The sequence below is a fragment of the Mirounga leonina genome, unplaced genomic scaffold (assembly GCF_011800145.1).
Source record: "Mirounga leonina isolate KUSES-001 unplaced genomic scaffold, KU_Mleo_1.0 Mir_152, whole genome shotgun sequence".
NCBI classification, from domain to species: Eukaryota; Metazoa; Chordata; class Mammalia; order Carnivora; family Phocidae; genus Mirounga; species Mirounga leonina.
In genome coordinates, this window is record NW_023270380.1 from 12,367,868 (window position 1) to 12,384,781 (window position 16,914).

Sequence of the window (16,914 nt, forward strand, 5' to 3'; positions counted from 1 at the left end):
TTTCATCCCCTGACTTACTCATTCATAGTTTGTTTTTAAGGGACAATATAAATTTAGGTGGTGGTGGTTTGTCTTTAATTCTGGTGGCTCTCCATGGTGGTCAAGAGAAGAGTGGATTCCAATGTCTCCACTCTGTCATTCTTGAAATCCTCTTACCATTTTAATATTGATTCATCTTAATAAATTACTTTGTGTAAGTTTTAGTGAATATTTGAGAATGAGCAGAGGATTTTCAACAATTTCCCTAAAGCTGATCAGGGTCTTGGTGTAGAGTCCTTTAAATTCAGGAATTGATGGTCGTTGCCCAAAGGGGACCCACCCCGTGGTGGTAGTACCTAACAGGTGCCTTTCTGTGGAGCGCTATTATTTCTATTCTCCCCAAATTAGAAAATATTAGACCCTGGGGAGTCCTAATACAAGTTCATGTCACTTAGCTGTCATTGGGATAATGTGTCACTCCCAGGTTTATTCGACATCGTAATGGACAATCTACTCCATTCCTAGTAAGCCTGCTAACAACCTCTGTATACGAAAACAGCAGATATATTCACTTTTGAGAAGATTCTTCACTGTAACACTTCATCACGGGGTTAGCGCACGTTCATTAGCCTCCGTGCATACGTTTCAGAACTAGTCAGTGAAAACTTCAGGGAGCTGCATCTACTGTGACATAGATAAGGAGGGGAAGGGGTTTAAAGTACCAAGTAAGCAAAGCTCCAGAGCAAACACACAACACCCAGCTTCTGCCTCCTTCGCTAAGGTGTACAGCATCCTGGGGCAGGCAAGCAGTGGGGGGGGGGGGGGGGGGGGGGGGGCGGTCTCCTCTTTGAGGAGGGGTGCCAACCTGGCAGCAACTTCCTTCGGGCCATGGCAGCCGTCCGATGACTCTCGTACTCCACGAAGGCGAAGCCCCGGTTTCTGGTTTTATCTGCAGCGCTTGGGTAGACGATGACGTCGACAACTCCTTCGGTGACCTTTTTCATCTCTGCTAGGATTTCTTCTCTCTTCTTGGTCTTCGGGATTCCCCCCACAAACAGTCGGCAGTTGTCCACACTGGCGCACACCCCTAAGAGACGCCCATTTCTGCAAAAAAAAAAAAAAAAAAGCATTCTTTCTGCTCAGCAAGAATCCTTGTGTGATTGAGGCTTAAGATGGAAGCTGTAAAATGTTTGACCCTGGACCTGATACGGTCTGCGGATGTGGGATGTTTGGTCTTTTCCTGTTGTTTCCTCACTGCCCAGGATAATCCCTGACCCCGAGGCCTGTGCACCTTGCCCCCGTTATTCACGTAGGCTATCTGGCCCCAGACAGTTGTGAGCTCCCTTTCCTTCCCAGCCAAATAGGGAAGCAACTTAACATGACGGCCCTTAGAAATTGTCCCTAATGCTGAACAGGCTTTCACGTGTTCTCTTACTTGGCCTACACAAGGAAGATGGGTAGAGCAGGTGCTGTTTCCATTTTATAGATGAAGAACTTGAGACCCCGAGAAATTGAATGACTTGCTTAAGCTTTTGTAGATTTTAAGGGATGCAATTGGCCTCCAGACTCTCTGTTCCTTCCTGGTTCTGCTGCGCAGTGTTGCTCATGAGCAAGTTCATGTCTACTTTCACTTCACTGCAGAGTGCAGGTCAAGCTTTTCTGGGGGACACTTGGGAAAATGTATCAAAAATCTTTCGTATATAATTTTGGGGGCAAATAGTGCCCCTTCTGGGAAAGTGTCTTTAAGAAAGAGATGAACCAACATTTTGGTATCAGGATATTCACTGCTGTTATTTAAGTAGTCCCCAGATTGGATATAACCAAAATATCCCACCATCCAGGACCAGTTTTATGCATCTTGGCTGAGATGCATAATGACTCTGGGGCTGGATCTTTCTTCCTTGTGCACAGCAGTATCTTGGTCACCCCGGGTTCTTGTGCACTAAATGCTAATAGTCACCTGTCAGGTCATCTAAAAATGCCTCTTCATCTTTCTAAATGTCCCCTGGGGTGCACACTATTGCTTCTGGCTGAGAACCACTGATACTCAAAAGCTGGGCATTTATACCGTAGAAAGCTCGATAGTCATTTCAACATGGTAATGCAGAAGAATATTTATTGGTTAAAAAACCAGCTCACCCTATGCTACTGGCTTAAAAAACAAAGACTTCAAGATAAGTATATGAGAAGACCATTTTGATGAGCACCATACCGAAAATCTAGGAAGATACTAAAAAGTAAAAAGCTGACATAGTGATTATCTTGGGGCAATGGGATTGTGGAGGAATGGTTTGAATTTTAATTGCCCCCCCCCCTTTTTTTGCCGTTTGTTGTGTGACTTTCATAATAACACAAAGTTATTAAAGTTCTTAAAATGGGTAAAGTTCCTTTCACGGAAACTCCCTGCATGTCGTGAAGAGAGGCGCTCAGCTCGGTGAGTGGGAGGTTGCTCTGGTTTCTCGGAAGTAGCGGTGCTCAGTGGGGTGGCAGGTATGCTCACCAGGATCGGCCCCTGTCCTACCTGTCCTCCGTGCTTTGCAGAAGAACTGAGGACCTCCTAGCAGAGTTGCGACAGGTCCGTTACAGTCTGGTGAACGTCGCCCAAGGAATGTGCTTTTCCTTGTGGGTAGGGAAGGGTGGATAAAGTCATCTTTCAGGGGTTTTGTCTTTGTTGTTGTTGTTTTCTTAAAAAACCCCTCTATTCCAAAATATTATTTCTTTAGAAATTCTATTATTTTTGAAGGAGGGCCAGTCAGGTATCGGTTACCAGCAGGTGGAGTCTGGAGTCTCCGTGTCCTATTTTTAAATCTGTGTGGTTAAGTCAGGCACTTTCCCAGAACTGCTTGGAGACGAAAAGCCATCTCTCACACGCTGAGGGCATGGCTTTAATGTCTCCAGAAGCCAGGCATTTAGACAAATCTCAGTAAATATTTGATGATGAGGAGGATGGTAGGACAATGATGGGTCTTTTCCAGATAAGAACCTTATCTATCCCCCGAGAAATAGTGGCTAAAAGCAAATCGAAGATTATCCTGTTCTCTGCAGGCAAGGTTCTCTGTTCTGGCAGGACTGATCTAGGATGGAGTGGAAGTAGGGGACGTTGGCTCTGGGATATCTATTCTGCTACTATTTCATATTCTATTTATCCTACACCTTGATTAAAAGTACCTCTGTGCCTCCCCTTTGTTTCTGGCATCCAACCTGAACTTTGACTGGAATGTGGCCACCAGCCTGCTCTTTCCAAATGCTTTGTAATATTTCTCCTTCCCCTCTTCCTGCTCCTCCTCCCCACCCTCCTCCCCCTCCTCCACCGTAATCCTCAGCAAACACTCACAGACCACGTGAGCTTTGCCTGCATTATCTATTTATTTTTCATAATACCCCTATGAGGTAAGTATCTTTCTCTATTTTATAGATGAAGACACTGAAATTCACAGAGATGTATCAGTGTTACATATGAGTGACTAGAATGGATTGATTGTGCTCGTTTTTCACACCCTATTTGTTCTCAGAAAACGTGGACAGGCCCCAGTGTGTAACAAAGTGTTGAGTACATACAGCAAACCGTGCTGATTCCCTGTGTGGCCAAGTCTCCATCCATCTCAAACTAAAAGCCATTTTGAGAATAACCCTCACTTTCCAGATGTCTAGGCTCCATGAAGGACCAAGGAATGGGGACTCTACTGATCCCTGAAATCTTGTACCTGTCCTATTAAAAAGCTATATTAAAATAGAGCTTTCTGGAGCCCTTTCCAAAAACAGTTCAGTGTACATCATCTCCTATGACAGATGCTGAGAAGGTGTGAGTAATTAGGTGCTGATGGTCCCAGGATTTGTCTGAAGAAACCTGTTCTCTGGTCGCCTGGTTCCCACACCAGACAACCCTCCACATACCAGACAGAGTTCTTTTCGATTTGTGGAGGCCTGTGTGGGAGGGAAACTTCCTTTATACTCTCCTCCAAAACTCTGTTCCTGGATCCGACCTTGGGACTGAGTGGCTAGGCTACTACGGTTGCCAATCGAGTCCATCTTTTTGCGGCTAAGGGGTTTAAGAAAAATGACCTAGTAATTGATTGACTTACAGAATTCTCAGGATAATGCAGGACTTATTTGGGGCCTGTAGGAAGTGAGAGACAGTAAATGGTAGGAAATCTCTCTGTATTCACATTAAGATGACATTAATTTTAAGATGCTGAAAGGACCTATATGAAAATTATATCTTAGAATTGCTGAATGTGCTAATATGTAAGAGTTCTATCATTTATTGACCTATTAACCATGTTCCAAACACTGGGATAAGCATTTAAAAGTCTGTAGGATCCCCACTTTAGGGATGAGCACATTGAGGCTTGGAGAGGTGAAGCCACTTGCTGGCACTCAGGTGAAGCCTGTCTGATCCCAAACCTGTTGCTTTTCAACTGCGTCACTGATCTTTCTTCCAGGTGCCCCACGGCTTCCTTTAAGAGATGATTTAGGACAGTTCCATCTCTAGGTGAAGGTTTTAGAACTCAGGCAATTTCACGATGTTAGCCCTGTTTCTAGTTGATTAAAAACCAGCTATTGATTGCACCAGGTCAGTTATGCCCTGGAATCCTCCACCAGTCCCATGATTTGCAATATTACCTATGTTTGGCTGGCTCTGAGGCCTCTCTCCTAGCTCCAATATCATACAATCACCACTTCAACAGCTCCCCTGGGGCTGTCTAATGTGACTCTCACATGTAAATTCCCCAAACTAAGCTCTTCGAGTTTCCAGCTATTCTCCAGGTCTTCCCATCTCAATGACCCTATCTCATCCACAGATACTGGGACCAACATCCTAGCTTTCCTCCCTGAATTCTAATATCGCTCTCACTCTAAATCCATTATTTAGCCAGTTTTGTCTGTTCAGCCCCCAGAACGTACCCCAGGTCCGACCCCTCTGGCCACCTGTATCACCAGGCCCTGCGCACCTGCCAGCATCCCTTGTCTAGACCTAGACTACTCTCAGCTGTAGCTTTCCCTCTGGCTTCCCTCTTTCCCTGCTACAGTCCATTCTTCACCCAACAGCCAGAGTTATGTTTTTAAAAGCATGAATCTAATGAAATGTCTTCTCCCTTTTATTAGAATAAAAGGCAAATTTTGAATCATGGAGTGTAAGTCTCTCAGAGTACATTGCCTTCAGCTCTCCTCTCTGTTTCTACTTCATTGGCTTTGTTCTCTAACACCTCGAGCTTGTTCTCATTTGGGGAACTTTGCACGTGCTGTTCTTATTCTCTGGAATAATCTTCCCCCAGATATGGCTGTCATGGCTGACTCTTTCAAGTCTCAGGTAAAATTGTACTTTCCTGGAGAGTATTTTCTTAAATACACCAAGTTAGAGTAGCCCCCTCCTTAGAGGTGGTTTGATTTTTTTCATACCTAAATTTTTTTTGAGTGTGGTTGACAAACAATGTGACATTACTTTCACAGTGATTTGACTTCTCTGTATATTACACTCTATTCACCATTGTACGACACTATTACAATACCATTGACTACATTCCCTGTGCTGTGCCTTTCATCCCCATTACTGACTCATTCCATAACTGAAAGCCTGTTTCTCCCACTCCCCTTCACCCATTTAGCCCATCCCCCCACCCACTTCCCTCTGGCAACCATCAGGTTGTTCCCTGTATTTATAGGTCTGGTTCTGCTTTTTGTTTGTTTTATTTGCTTTTTTAGAGTCCTCATGGATTTTCATACTCTTAAAAATCTTCTATACCCATTTGTTTACTATGAGGATGGGAAAAGGCATCTTGATATTTCCAATATTTTGAACAGTGCCCATCAACATATTCATGAAACAGATGAATTAATGATTTTTGTTTCTTTGAGCATTTCACAAAACTTAGTTTGACACCTTATGTAGTGTTGACATTAAATACATATTTTATCAAATTGATTTTCACCAAAGAAAAGAAACCTTTTTTATTTCTGATTTGCCTGTCTTTTGCATATACCATATTAGATAAGTTTGATGGAAGAACAGATACAGGGTGCATTGTCTGCTTCACTTTTTTTTTTTGGATGAAAATTTTTTTTTCTATTTGTTATTTTTTATTGTTATGTTAATCACCATACATTACATCATTAGTTTTTGATGTAGTGTTCCCTGATTCATTGTTTGTGCATAACACCCAGTACTCCATGCAGAATGTGTCCTCTTTAATACCCATCACCAGGCTAACCCATCCTCCCACCCCCCTCCCCTCTAGAACCCTCAGTTTGTTTTTCAGAGTCCATAGTCTCTCATGGTTCATCTCCCCACCCCTCCCCTCTAGAACCCTCAGTTTGTTTTTCAGAGTCCATCGTCTCTCATGATTCGTCTCCCCCTCCGATTTCCCCCCCTTCATTCTTCCCCTCCTATCTTCTTTTTTTTTTTCTTAACATATATTGCATTATTTGTTTCAGAGGTACAGATCTGTGATTCAACAGTCTTGCACAATTCACAGCACTCACCATAGCACATACCCTCCCCAGTGTCTATCACCCAGCCACCCCATCCCTCCCACCCCACCCCCCACTCCAGCAACCCTCAGTTTGTTTCCTTTGATTAAGAATTCCTCATATCAGTGAGGTCATATGATACATGTCTTTCTCTGATTGACTTATTTTGCTTGTCTGCTTCACTTTTAATCAGAAGAAGTGGATCTTACCTAATTTCATAGTTGTTAAGTTGCTTGATTGCATCCTTGGCTTCCTGTTTATTTGAGAAAGTTACAAATGCATACCCTCTATTGTTGCCATTAAAATCCATCATCATTCTCATTTCATAAATTTTACCAATCTACAAGTAAAAGAGAGAATTCACGTTTGTACATTTGTACTTCCAAATGAAAACACACACTATTTTCTGAAGTCTTATCTCTGCCATATTTGGCATTTGCATCCCATGTGGAATGGTTTGCATATTTTCATGCTGGGTTCAGATCTGTTATCTGACTCACGGCCAAAGTCAAGTTAAATAAAGAAAACGTATACAAGTGCATTTCAGCTTGACTTAACAGAATATGTTTTCGACAGAGCAAATGGCCTTTCATCACACAATTATCTGTGGATTTATCCATTGTCCTTGGGACCTGAGAATGCATTTGTCATCAGAAATACAATTTCACGATAGATTTGTCCTTGCCCTCTACCTTGGCCTCTCAAGTTTCCATAGTTTTATCTTTGCTTGGTCATACTCTACCACTGACCCGGGACACTCTCCACTTGGAATCTTTCTAACTGATTTCTTATCTTTCTCCCACCATGACCTCAAGATACCCAGGGAAGATGTGTTTCAGAGGATGATCTGGGGATTCCTGTTGTTGTTTTGATCTGTAGGCTGAAGGTAGATGTTTGTTTTACTCAATCGGCCCAAGGTTGGGAGCTCCACAGTAGGAGGGCACTCTATCCCTCTGACTATAGCTCTTTTGCTTTGCCTATATACTGTTCCTTCCTGCTATCCCAAATGTTTTCCAGCAACCCAGACTCAGTAATTTATTCTTGCTGGCTGCTGTATGACCAGTGGCCCTAATAGATAGGACAGGCATGTGCAGGGAGAAGAGGTGTCATTAAATGTGTGCTTCTTGGTGGTTGATTACCCCTTGGCTCAGCCTCCCCCACCCCACCCACCCCACCTCACCCCACCCCACCTCACCCCACCCTACCCCACCCTACGGTATTCAGTGGTGGACACCTATCTATCCAGGGCTCATTAGGAAAGAGTTCAAGCATGTTTCATCTGTTTCAGGTGTTTCCTGGGCTCATTTTCAAGTTCAGTATATAAAATTCTTACAGAATTAAATCCTCATAATTTGTGCACATGCCAAGTGAAATTGTTTGTATAAAATTAGCAGTTCTGAATCAGAGGCTGAGCTATACACATACACACAATTGATTTTGGCATTTAGGGAAAGAAATAGCAAGACTCTAGCTTTTCTAAATTTTCCAGGAATGTGGTTATTGAAGCACCACTTGGTAAAATATTGAAAATTTTAATTTTCTGTTCTCCCTGTAACTTTGGGTTTAGTAACAATATAAGATTTGGAATTAAAACTGAGGAAATGTGTTCCTTAATTATATAATGACTTTGAGAAACCCCATTCTTAATCTTGTTAATGCATTAGGGCAAGCAGATCAAACCTGTAGAAGGAAATTTCATTCTGAATCAATATGTATAGGTATACATTTGAGCCATGACAAACATACACATACTCTTTGAATGTGAAATGGTACACTTTAGAAAACCATATTAAAATGTCAAGTTGGAGCAATATCTTACTTTGGAGAGGTCATTGTAGTAGTAGTATAGACTGATGGCTATCTTGCTGCAAACTCAGGATCAGAACTTGAAAGTTACCAGCAGCGGTAGTTCAAGCCATCAGGAATAGGAAGAGCTACATCAAGGCCGTGACAATAAGGGGACAGCCACTAACAGGAAGGTTTTGAGTTTGTCCATGTTGAAGAATGGCTATTGGAAGAGAAGCCATCACTGACCAAGAAGAATGAGCACTAAACAAAGTGTGTAGTATTTTTAACCCTAAAAGCTAAGAAAAGATATTAAATTTGGACTCACTTTTTCACATAATGGTATAAGTTCATCCTCAAAAAGGTCTCGGGGAAGTTTTCCAATAAAAATTTCACAGCCTCTTTCTGGGGGTGCAGCATCCCAGCCCGGTGGAGGGCCGCCGTATTTTCTTTGTCCATTTTCCTGCAAATCCCGGGTGGATTGTTTGAGGCAGAGAAGAAAACAATAAAACCTTTAGTTTGAGTTCCTCAGTTATTTTCAAAATCATAAAAGGAACCTATTTATCATTGACAAGTAATAGTGACCTGGTCAGAGGATAAAGTCAAGGTCTCCTTTATGTGGATTTGAATACCATGCTTTGTGCTTCAGCAACTTGCTTGTGATAAGTGTTGTGAAAACATGTGACATGCTGGACAAATTAATCATGATTATTGTCATTCAAACTCACCAATGCCTGATCATCACAGGATCTGACTGTACTTTGAATCCAGGGCTCTGCTGTAACATGGAGTCTCTATGGTGTGGCAGCAAGGGGTCGGAGTGGGGCTCGCCCGGCTCCATGACTCGATGGCTATGGGGCTTTGGGCAAATGACTTAGCTTCTTAGAGCCTCAGTATTATCACATATGAAGTGGGGATAATATTGGCTTTTTGATTAAAGGAGATAATACATCAAATACGCATGGCACTGTTCTAGGCATGTGATAATATAGTCAACAGTTACCAATTCTTTTCTTGCCTCCTTGGATTTGGGCTGCCTCATGTGCCCAGCAAGGCCACGTAAGCCCCTAAATAGAAACATTTTGAAGATTAACATTTGAAGAAGTGGACTGGCTAATATTGGGGTAGCTAGTGGGGGACTTAAATCTGTCTTCAAAGCCGACAAGATGGTGAGAGGGGTTTACTGATATTTGATCTCCTTGTGGGGAGCAATACGGTTCTCAGTGCAAATAGAATATCAACCCTTGGTAAAACCAACCAGCCCTTGGTAAAAACCCTTGGCATTTTATGGGGAGGAGTAGTTCTGGTTCTTCTCTTTATTAGATATTAGATATTAAAGACACCGGTGCTATCTTTATTTTTTCTAGAGGTTAAAGACCTGAAAGCAACTTGAGGGGCCCCGAGTCGAGTATGGGTCTGATCCATTGCTGCTGATCTGCAATAGCATATTTTCTGGGGAAGGGTACACTTACTTCCCACTTAGGTGTAGTCAGAGCTCTTGGTCATTAGACTTTACTGCGGTTTTTGAAGAAAAGTGAATATAAGGGACCAAATATCAGCATTCATTGCTAACTTCTACAAGTAATACTTTAAGAAGTTTTATACTACAAAATGATACATGTTGTTGGAAAAAACTGTAATGCAGAAGGCGAAAAACGTAGTAATGTATAAGATTAAGAGAAACATCTGCCAGTGCATCATTCTGCCCATATATCGAAGTAGTTCCTGTTAAATTTGTTTGTTTTTCCAAATATTTTTCTATGTGTGTTCTTAAAAGTCATATGTTAGTTGTTTAAAGACATTGTTTTATATGATAGTTTGTTTAAAATCAAACATAGAACAACTTCCAGTTTCACTGTTAAATCTTTATATAAACCAACTTGGGATTTTCTCAATTCTTTTGTAAGTATTAGCTCAAAGGTTTTTGGATCACAGTGTAAATTTTGTCTCCAGTTGTGATCACTTTTTTATTCCTAGTTTCTATAATATTGCTTTAAATTAAAAAAAAAAAAAGGTATCAGATGCGTGTTCTACCTTGCCTTGATTATTTTTTGCCCCCAACAACCAGGTGTTTATTTATTTTACTGAATATTTAAATATTTGCCTCAAGAGTTCTTGCATTTTTTCTTCCCCTATATTCTCGCATAATCACCTAGCAGCAGAACTTTTGTAGCACTGAGAAATGAAATGTTTTATATTTCTAGGGGAAAAAATGCCTTAAGAATTCAATGAGCTCTATCTCAATCAAGAATTTTCATAAAAATATGAAGTTGATATTTTCAGAGATATATTAAAAGTTCTGGCTACTTATCTTCTAACAAAAACCTATATGACACTTGCCATGTGCCAGACACTGTCATAAGGCTTCAACAGTGTCCGAGGTTAAGGACTACTGCTGTCTCCTTTTACAGAAAACCCTGAAGCCCAGAGAGATTATGTAATTTGCTGAGGTCACATGGTTGGGAAGAGGCAAAGCCAGGATTTGAACCCAGGCCATCTGGTTTCAGAGACCATCCGCTTAATCCCCACATTTTGCCTTGTTATATGAAAGTCTATAATCATTTATAACAGATCCATTCCTTTACATACTCACTTGTGAAAAAAATTATCATGCCCTTAAATTGCAAACACTCTGCTGCATTTAAAATCCTTTCCAATTATTTTATTACACAAATTTTGGAAGGACATATCTGATGTCTATTGCTTATAAGGAGACATATTTCAATTGCCAAACTAAAATCCACCTGCTTGGTCTGACGCTCACCATTTGGTTGATGATGATGATCCTTCTGAGACCATTTTGATCTATATTAAATGTCTAGAGGTCTATTCAATGGATTATTGGAATAAACGTAGTATAAATTTGGTAGTAGTTTTATTCTTTAGGTTGAAGAAACTGAACTTTCATCCCATAATACTAAAGTAGCTATTCCAGAATTTCTGATTTGACAGTCTTTGTCTGATAGTTTGAAAATAGGCAACTGACAGATTGACCTTTTAAATTTTTCTTTCTTGCTATAATTGCTAAAAATATCACGGAACTATTTTGTGCTCATCACGTGAATAGGAGGATTCATCTGCTTATGAGCCAAAATAATTGGGCAGTAAAGCTTATTAATCATCTTTCTACGGTTTCTATAAACACTTGACAAAAATTCCCCAAGGGTATTTTTTTGGGATCACAGAGTCTGGATGGTTCAGAGACACCACGAAATTCATGCACGGGGGAGATCTGCTCTACGAACCACCCACTGGGCTTGGAATGCACCAGCGGTGGCCGAACACGCCAATTTAAGACAGCGCTGGGCGGTAGTCATGGGATTAGAATAGCTGTCCATTACTCAGAAAGGACAGTTGGGAGCTGGTTTGCTGGTATTTTTGGCACTGTTGTTATAGTTGAGGAGTTTAAAATAGATAAAGCCCAGTTATAATGGCTCTTTCCCCTCCTGGCTGATGTCCTTCTCGTGGGATGCATTCCCCCAGTAGTACAAATGTATTAATAGTTCAGAGAGAAAGAATATAGGTTTTTGTTTTTCATGAGAGAATGTTCATTAAATTCTGGGAACTTCTATTTTTCTAATCGAAGACTTGGAAACCATTTACTGTCTCTCGTAGCACATAAATAGATAGAAAACTTCAACTATGTAAATTAAAAATTGAAGACCTAATTCTAACTATAAATCCAGTGGGTGTAATTCACATACTGGATACTGAGCCCACCTAGTAACTCAGTTTATATATCAAGAGTATTTGGAAGTTTCTCTGTCACAGATATTTTAGCCCTTTCATTATGGAACCATAGAGTCTTTAAGAAATGATGTATACCATCTTCTTGATGATGAATAAAACCACTCAAACTTTCATAAATGATTGTAAGCAATAAATCTTAGCTTGAGGTCAAAAGGATTGAGTTCATTTTGGCCATCTGGCATCTGACCTTTTTATACATCCAGGGAATCTGAGCCAAATTGCATTTTCCTACAGGGGTTAAAAAAGGCCAAATACTTGCTATTCCAACTTCTTTTGCTGCTGGGATAGTCATGGTTATAATAAAGTAAAATTGAGTTCTGGTGCAGAAATCATAATGGTGCAGACTTCAATGTTGAACACCTCATGATACATTTTCTTATCATTCCAGATTTGCGATGTGGTTTTCTAAAACCTTCCTAAAAACCTTGAAAACCTCCCTGAAAGCTTACTCTTAAATCTAGTTTTCCAAATCAAAGTTTCCACAAAAAACATTCTTTTAATAAACTCCTTTTCTGCATAATCGGCCAGAATGGACTTCTGTTACTTACACGTAATAGTAAAAACAGCAAAAAACCCCCACAACAGTTGACCCTAATTGAGTCAAAATTTGAATCCCAAGCCCACGCTTGTAATAATATTTTTCTTTGGTTTTTGTATTAACCCAATATGCTCATTTTACAAATAAGGAAACTGACACTGGAGATATTATGTGACTTGCTTAAAGTCACACTGATTTAATTTATTGCACAAAACACTAGAATGAGGGTCCTGTGATTCTCATTCTGGTGAATTTCATGGCATATATACTGTTCAAAGTCATGATGGCAATTTTTTCAGGCTTATGAGCCTCATAATTCTTCGTGTTGTGCTATGCCTATTTTCAGTTTCACCAAACATGGAGACCAGATGGTTGGTTTTCTCCTCTTAGTGAGCCCATTTATAAACTAGAAGGAGATTAATTAATAAATCCTCATGCAGTCTGTTTTTTTTTTTTTTTTTTTTTTTTAAGTTTCCTGAGCAGTAATTTCCATTGCTTGAACGATTCTTTGGAAATCATCTGTAATCCTCTTTGTGGTTCTCTTTGGTCCTTTGTTTTTTCTTGCCAAGGGGAAGAAATTGTGTATATTCCCTTACTAAACTGCTTTCAGATGTTCTCCTGCCCATTTTCCAACGGGCTGTGTTTATATTTATTTCTGTTTGTGTTAGTGCTGGACAATCCACTCATGCTCGGTGGCATTTGTCACCTTCACAAGCATGACAGTCACCAGGGCCATGCCCGGGACAATGGTCCCATGGCCAGACTCTTGGAGACTCTTCTCAACAGACTATGTCAGTGTATGGAGAACATGTTTCGGGACTGTGTCTTTTGAAGTTTGTGACTTAATACCATATTTCCCCAGTTATTGATTTGTGAGATTGAATAAAGTTCTCTATTAGATAGTATTTCTATTCCCACCTATATACCATCTATATATCTCCTATGTCATAGAGTTCAACATGTCACAGAGATCAGCATCCTCTTAGATGTGATTTTTGCCGTTGGTCTGCTTATGACCTTTTTGTCCCCTTAGGCCAACAGACAGTGCTATGGGGAATACTCATTTTGTTAATTCTATATAAAGATAATGATCTGTCTTGTGTATTATTTATTTGCCTTTACATCATAAGATCAGTGACCTCAGGTTGGCTTAATCTCTTTTAGGCTGAGAAATTTTAGAAAGCAGAGTTTATTTAACTTATGTACTGTGGGGCGCCTGGGTGGCTCAGTTGGTTAAGCGACTGCCTTCGGCTCAGGTCATGATCCTGGAGTCCTGGGATCGAGTCCTGCATCGGGCTCCCGGCTCAGCGGGGAGCCTGCTTCTCCCTCTGACCCTATCCCCTCTCATGCTGTTTCTCTCTCTCTCTCTCAAATAAATAAATAAAACAACAACAAGAACAAAAAACTTATATACTGTGGAACTTGACAATACCCTTATTAGCTATATTTTTTACAGTCCTTACCAAGCATATCCAATAGGCAGGTCAGGTATTATTTTTCTAATGATAAAGAACAATCATAATTGTGATGTAAAGGCTGAATAAACAGGATGTTAAAATTTATAGAACTGTGAGACTACATCTGGAAACCGGGAGGAAAAGCTAACACATGAACATAACAGGCAAATATAAATTTAGTTTTATCCTCCTGTAGCTTGGTGTTTCTCAAAGTATAGGGTGTGAGACATTAGGTAGTTTAGAGGCCATTGGTTTATCTTAATAGTCATGCATTTTATTGTACATTAGAAAACATGTAATTACCGTATAAAACTTGTGGCTTTTCCATTTACATAAGTGAGCAAAATTTACTTTTAAAATTAACTTGAATAGAAATAGTTGATGTAATGAATTCTGATTAGAATTATTGGTGGCACATGTTTATGGCAAAATCACAATGAAAAATGCACACAGCTTCTGGCTCTTGACAAGTCTTTGTTTCACTCTCCACGGAGCCCTTCCATTTGATCTTTAAAAAAAAAAAAGGTATGATACGGTTCTTCCACGAAAATGACTTTTAGCAAATTAGGAATCATGTTCTTGTTTCTTTGGAAAGCTGACTACTGAAGCCCTATTGCCTAGCAAAATATTCCTAATATCATCTCGGGTTGTTCACTGTCTTTTAGAGGCAGAACTAATTTGTGTTATCAAAGGATGAATTTAATAATCTGTAATACTTGCCCTTTCCCCTAAAGGATTACGTGTGGCAAACTTTCGGAATTCAGTATCTCAATATTTGAAGTATTCAAAAGCAAACAGGCTTCTAAGCATAGCTTGTGTTCTGTAAAGCTCTTTATAATACTAGTTTTTGGCCAATTCATGGGACTATTAAATTCAAGGGTATCCTTACAATTCAAAATCAGAAAAACTTTTTGGAGTGTATCTGTTTTTACAAAAGAGGACAAGTAAAATGCCAAGTCGCTTCTAAGACCCTGTGTTCACCTTCTGCAAGGAAGTCCAGCTAATGAGGGACCGCACAGCATCTATTGGAGGGGGAATGGATTCGCTGTGCTCACGCTCACTTCTGGCTTCCAGCTCCGCGCATGTCTGTTGACTGCTGCAGTCTGAGGAGCCTCTCCATCCCCACCAAGACATAACTGGGTGAAAGCTTCGGTGATTCCTTTATCCACTGGGGGCTTTTACCTTTCAGAATGTGGGATTTATTCAAGCGGCCCAGCCCACTTTTTATTATAGATACAATTTGCCCTTTCGAATTGAGTAATATTATAGTGGATGAAGATCCAGTTAAATTATAGAAAGCCATCCACATACAGATAAAGACATTTGTCCACGTGCAATGAAGAACATTGGTTTGGGTGATTGCCCTCCTGTCCTGTCCTACCGAGTTCAACATGGGCCAAGAAGAATTCTGCCTAATGCACTTGTGTTTTGGCATGAGGAATTTTATACGGTAATTATTCTCCTTACCAAATCCCCCATGAATTTTCATTTCTGACAAGCTGAGGGATTTGGCAAGACGTTTAACCTTTCCTGACTAAATTCTTCATTTATAAAGGGACAGGGCTGACTGGGTGATGACAAGGGGCTTGTGAGGGTGGGAGGATGTTGGTGAAAGGGAGGCTGCCCTTGACCCCACAGCTGAAGGTGGGAAAATGTTCAGAGACTGTTTTGTGAGTCAAAACGACCCTTAAAGGGAATGTTGTAGGGATTTAAAAAATCATTGTGTCTCCAATTGCGTGTCTGCTTGATACCTATTCTATTACTAAATGACTTTCTTTGCATCAATTTCCTTTCTTAAAGAAACTTTTTTCTCTAAGTTTCTTAGAAGTGAATCATTCTTATAAGTGAAATATCAGGATCCTTTCTCGCAACTGAAGGTGATTATAAAAATAATTGCAAAGTGGGAAATCATGATCACCTTCTAGGTAGGCTTGTTTGCTAAAACCTCTGAGCCCGAGTCCTGTTCTCTGTGTTTAAGAAGGTGTTTAAGGGGAGGTGTTTAAGATGTATCTCCCACAGCTAACTTTTCTTATCAGAAAGTTTGAGAGAGAATCCAAAGTACAGTTGATCCTTGAACAACACGGATTTGAACTGCACAGGCCCACTTATGTGCTGATTTTTTACAGTAATGTAAATATATTTTCTCTTCCCTATGATTTTCTTAACATCTCTCTAGCTTTATTGTAAGAAGGCAGTATATAATAAAACATACTAAGTATATGTTAATAAACTGTTTATGTTATTGGTAAGACTTCTGGTCAGCGGTAGGCGAATAGTGATTAAGTTTTGGGGGAGTCAGAAGTTAGCAGGCAGAGTTTTGACTGTGTGTGGGGGGAATAGCACCCCAACTCCCATATGTTGTTTAAGGGTCAGCTGTAGAATAATTCTTACTCTGAGATTCAAAGTCATTTAATGCTGTGTCAATGTGCCATTCAACATCGTCTCCCCTCTCTACCCTGCACCTCTGAAACAATGTTAAAAAACCCCCACAACTACTGACATCCTATGCAAATTCATGATTGTATGGTATTGTGATCTCACTGTTTTTGTCCTTGCTTATGTTAGATAGCTAACATAGCTTTGAATCTCCTGATAAAGTTTTCAGTTCTGAAGATGAAGAGTCACTTATTTTTGGTTCCGTATTTTATAGTTATTTGGGTAATACTACTTATTTTGATCAGTATTCAACAGGTAACAATTGAAGAAATGCTGAAGTTGCCCACAAGCAAAGTCCACAGTCCCAAAGAGCTGTTCATGTTTCTGCATATTTAAGTCATGAAATTCACACCTATTTTTAAATGGAAAACCCTACGTGCTTCTAGTTAAAGGGAAAACACTCTCAGGCATAGTTTGCAAAGATTTTGAACCTTCAGTTGAAGAGCTCATATATAACCAATTCTCTATTAGGCTATTTGAGGAGAAATTCATGGCTGTTTG

The 16,914-nt window shown here is 40.2% G+C and overlaps 1 protein-coding gene across 1 annotated transcript in view; it reads right to left on the reverse strand.

Moving 5' to 3' along the window:
* A1CF (APOBEC1 complementation factor) overlaps positions 1–16,914 on the reverse strand; it is a 74,902-nt gene that overhangs the window by 25,749 nt on the left and 32,239 nt on the right. Inside the window, exons 3-5 of the mRNA XM_035008387.1 lie at positions 8,561–8,695; positions 6,657–6,787; positions 845–1,083 (exon numbers count right to left, since the gene is read on the reverse strand). Coding sequence (XP_034864278.1) covers positions 845–1,083; positions 6,657–6,787; positions 8,561–8,695 — 505 coding nt within the window. The remainder of the gene's footprint in view (positions 1–844; positions 1,084–6,656; positions 6,788–8,560; positions 8,696–16,914) is intronic.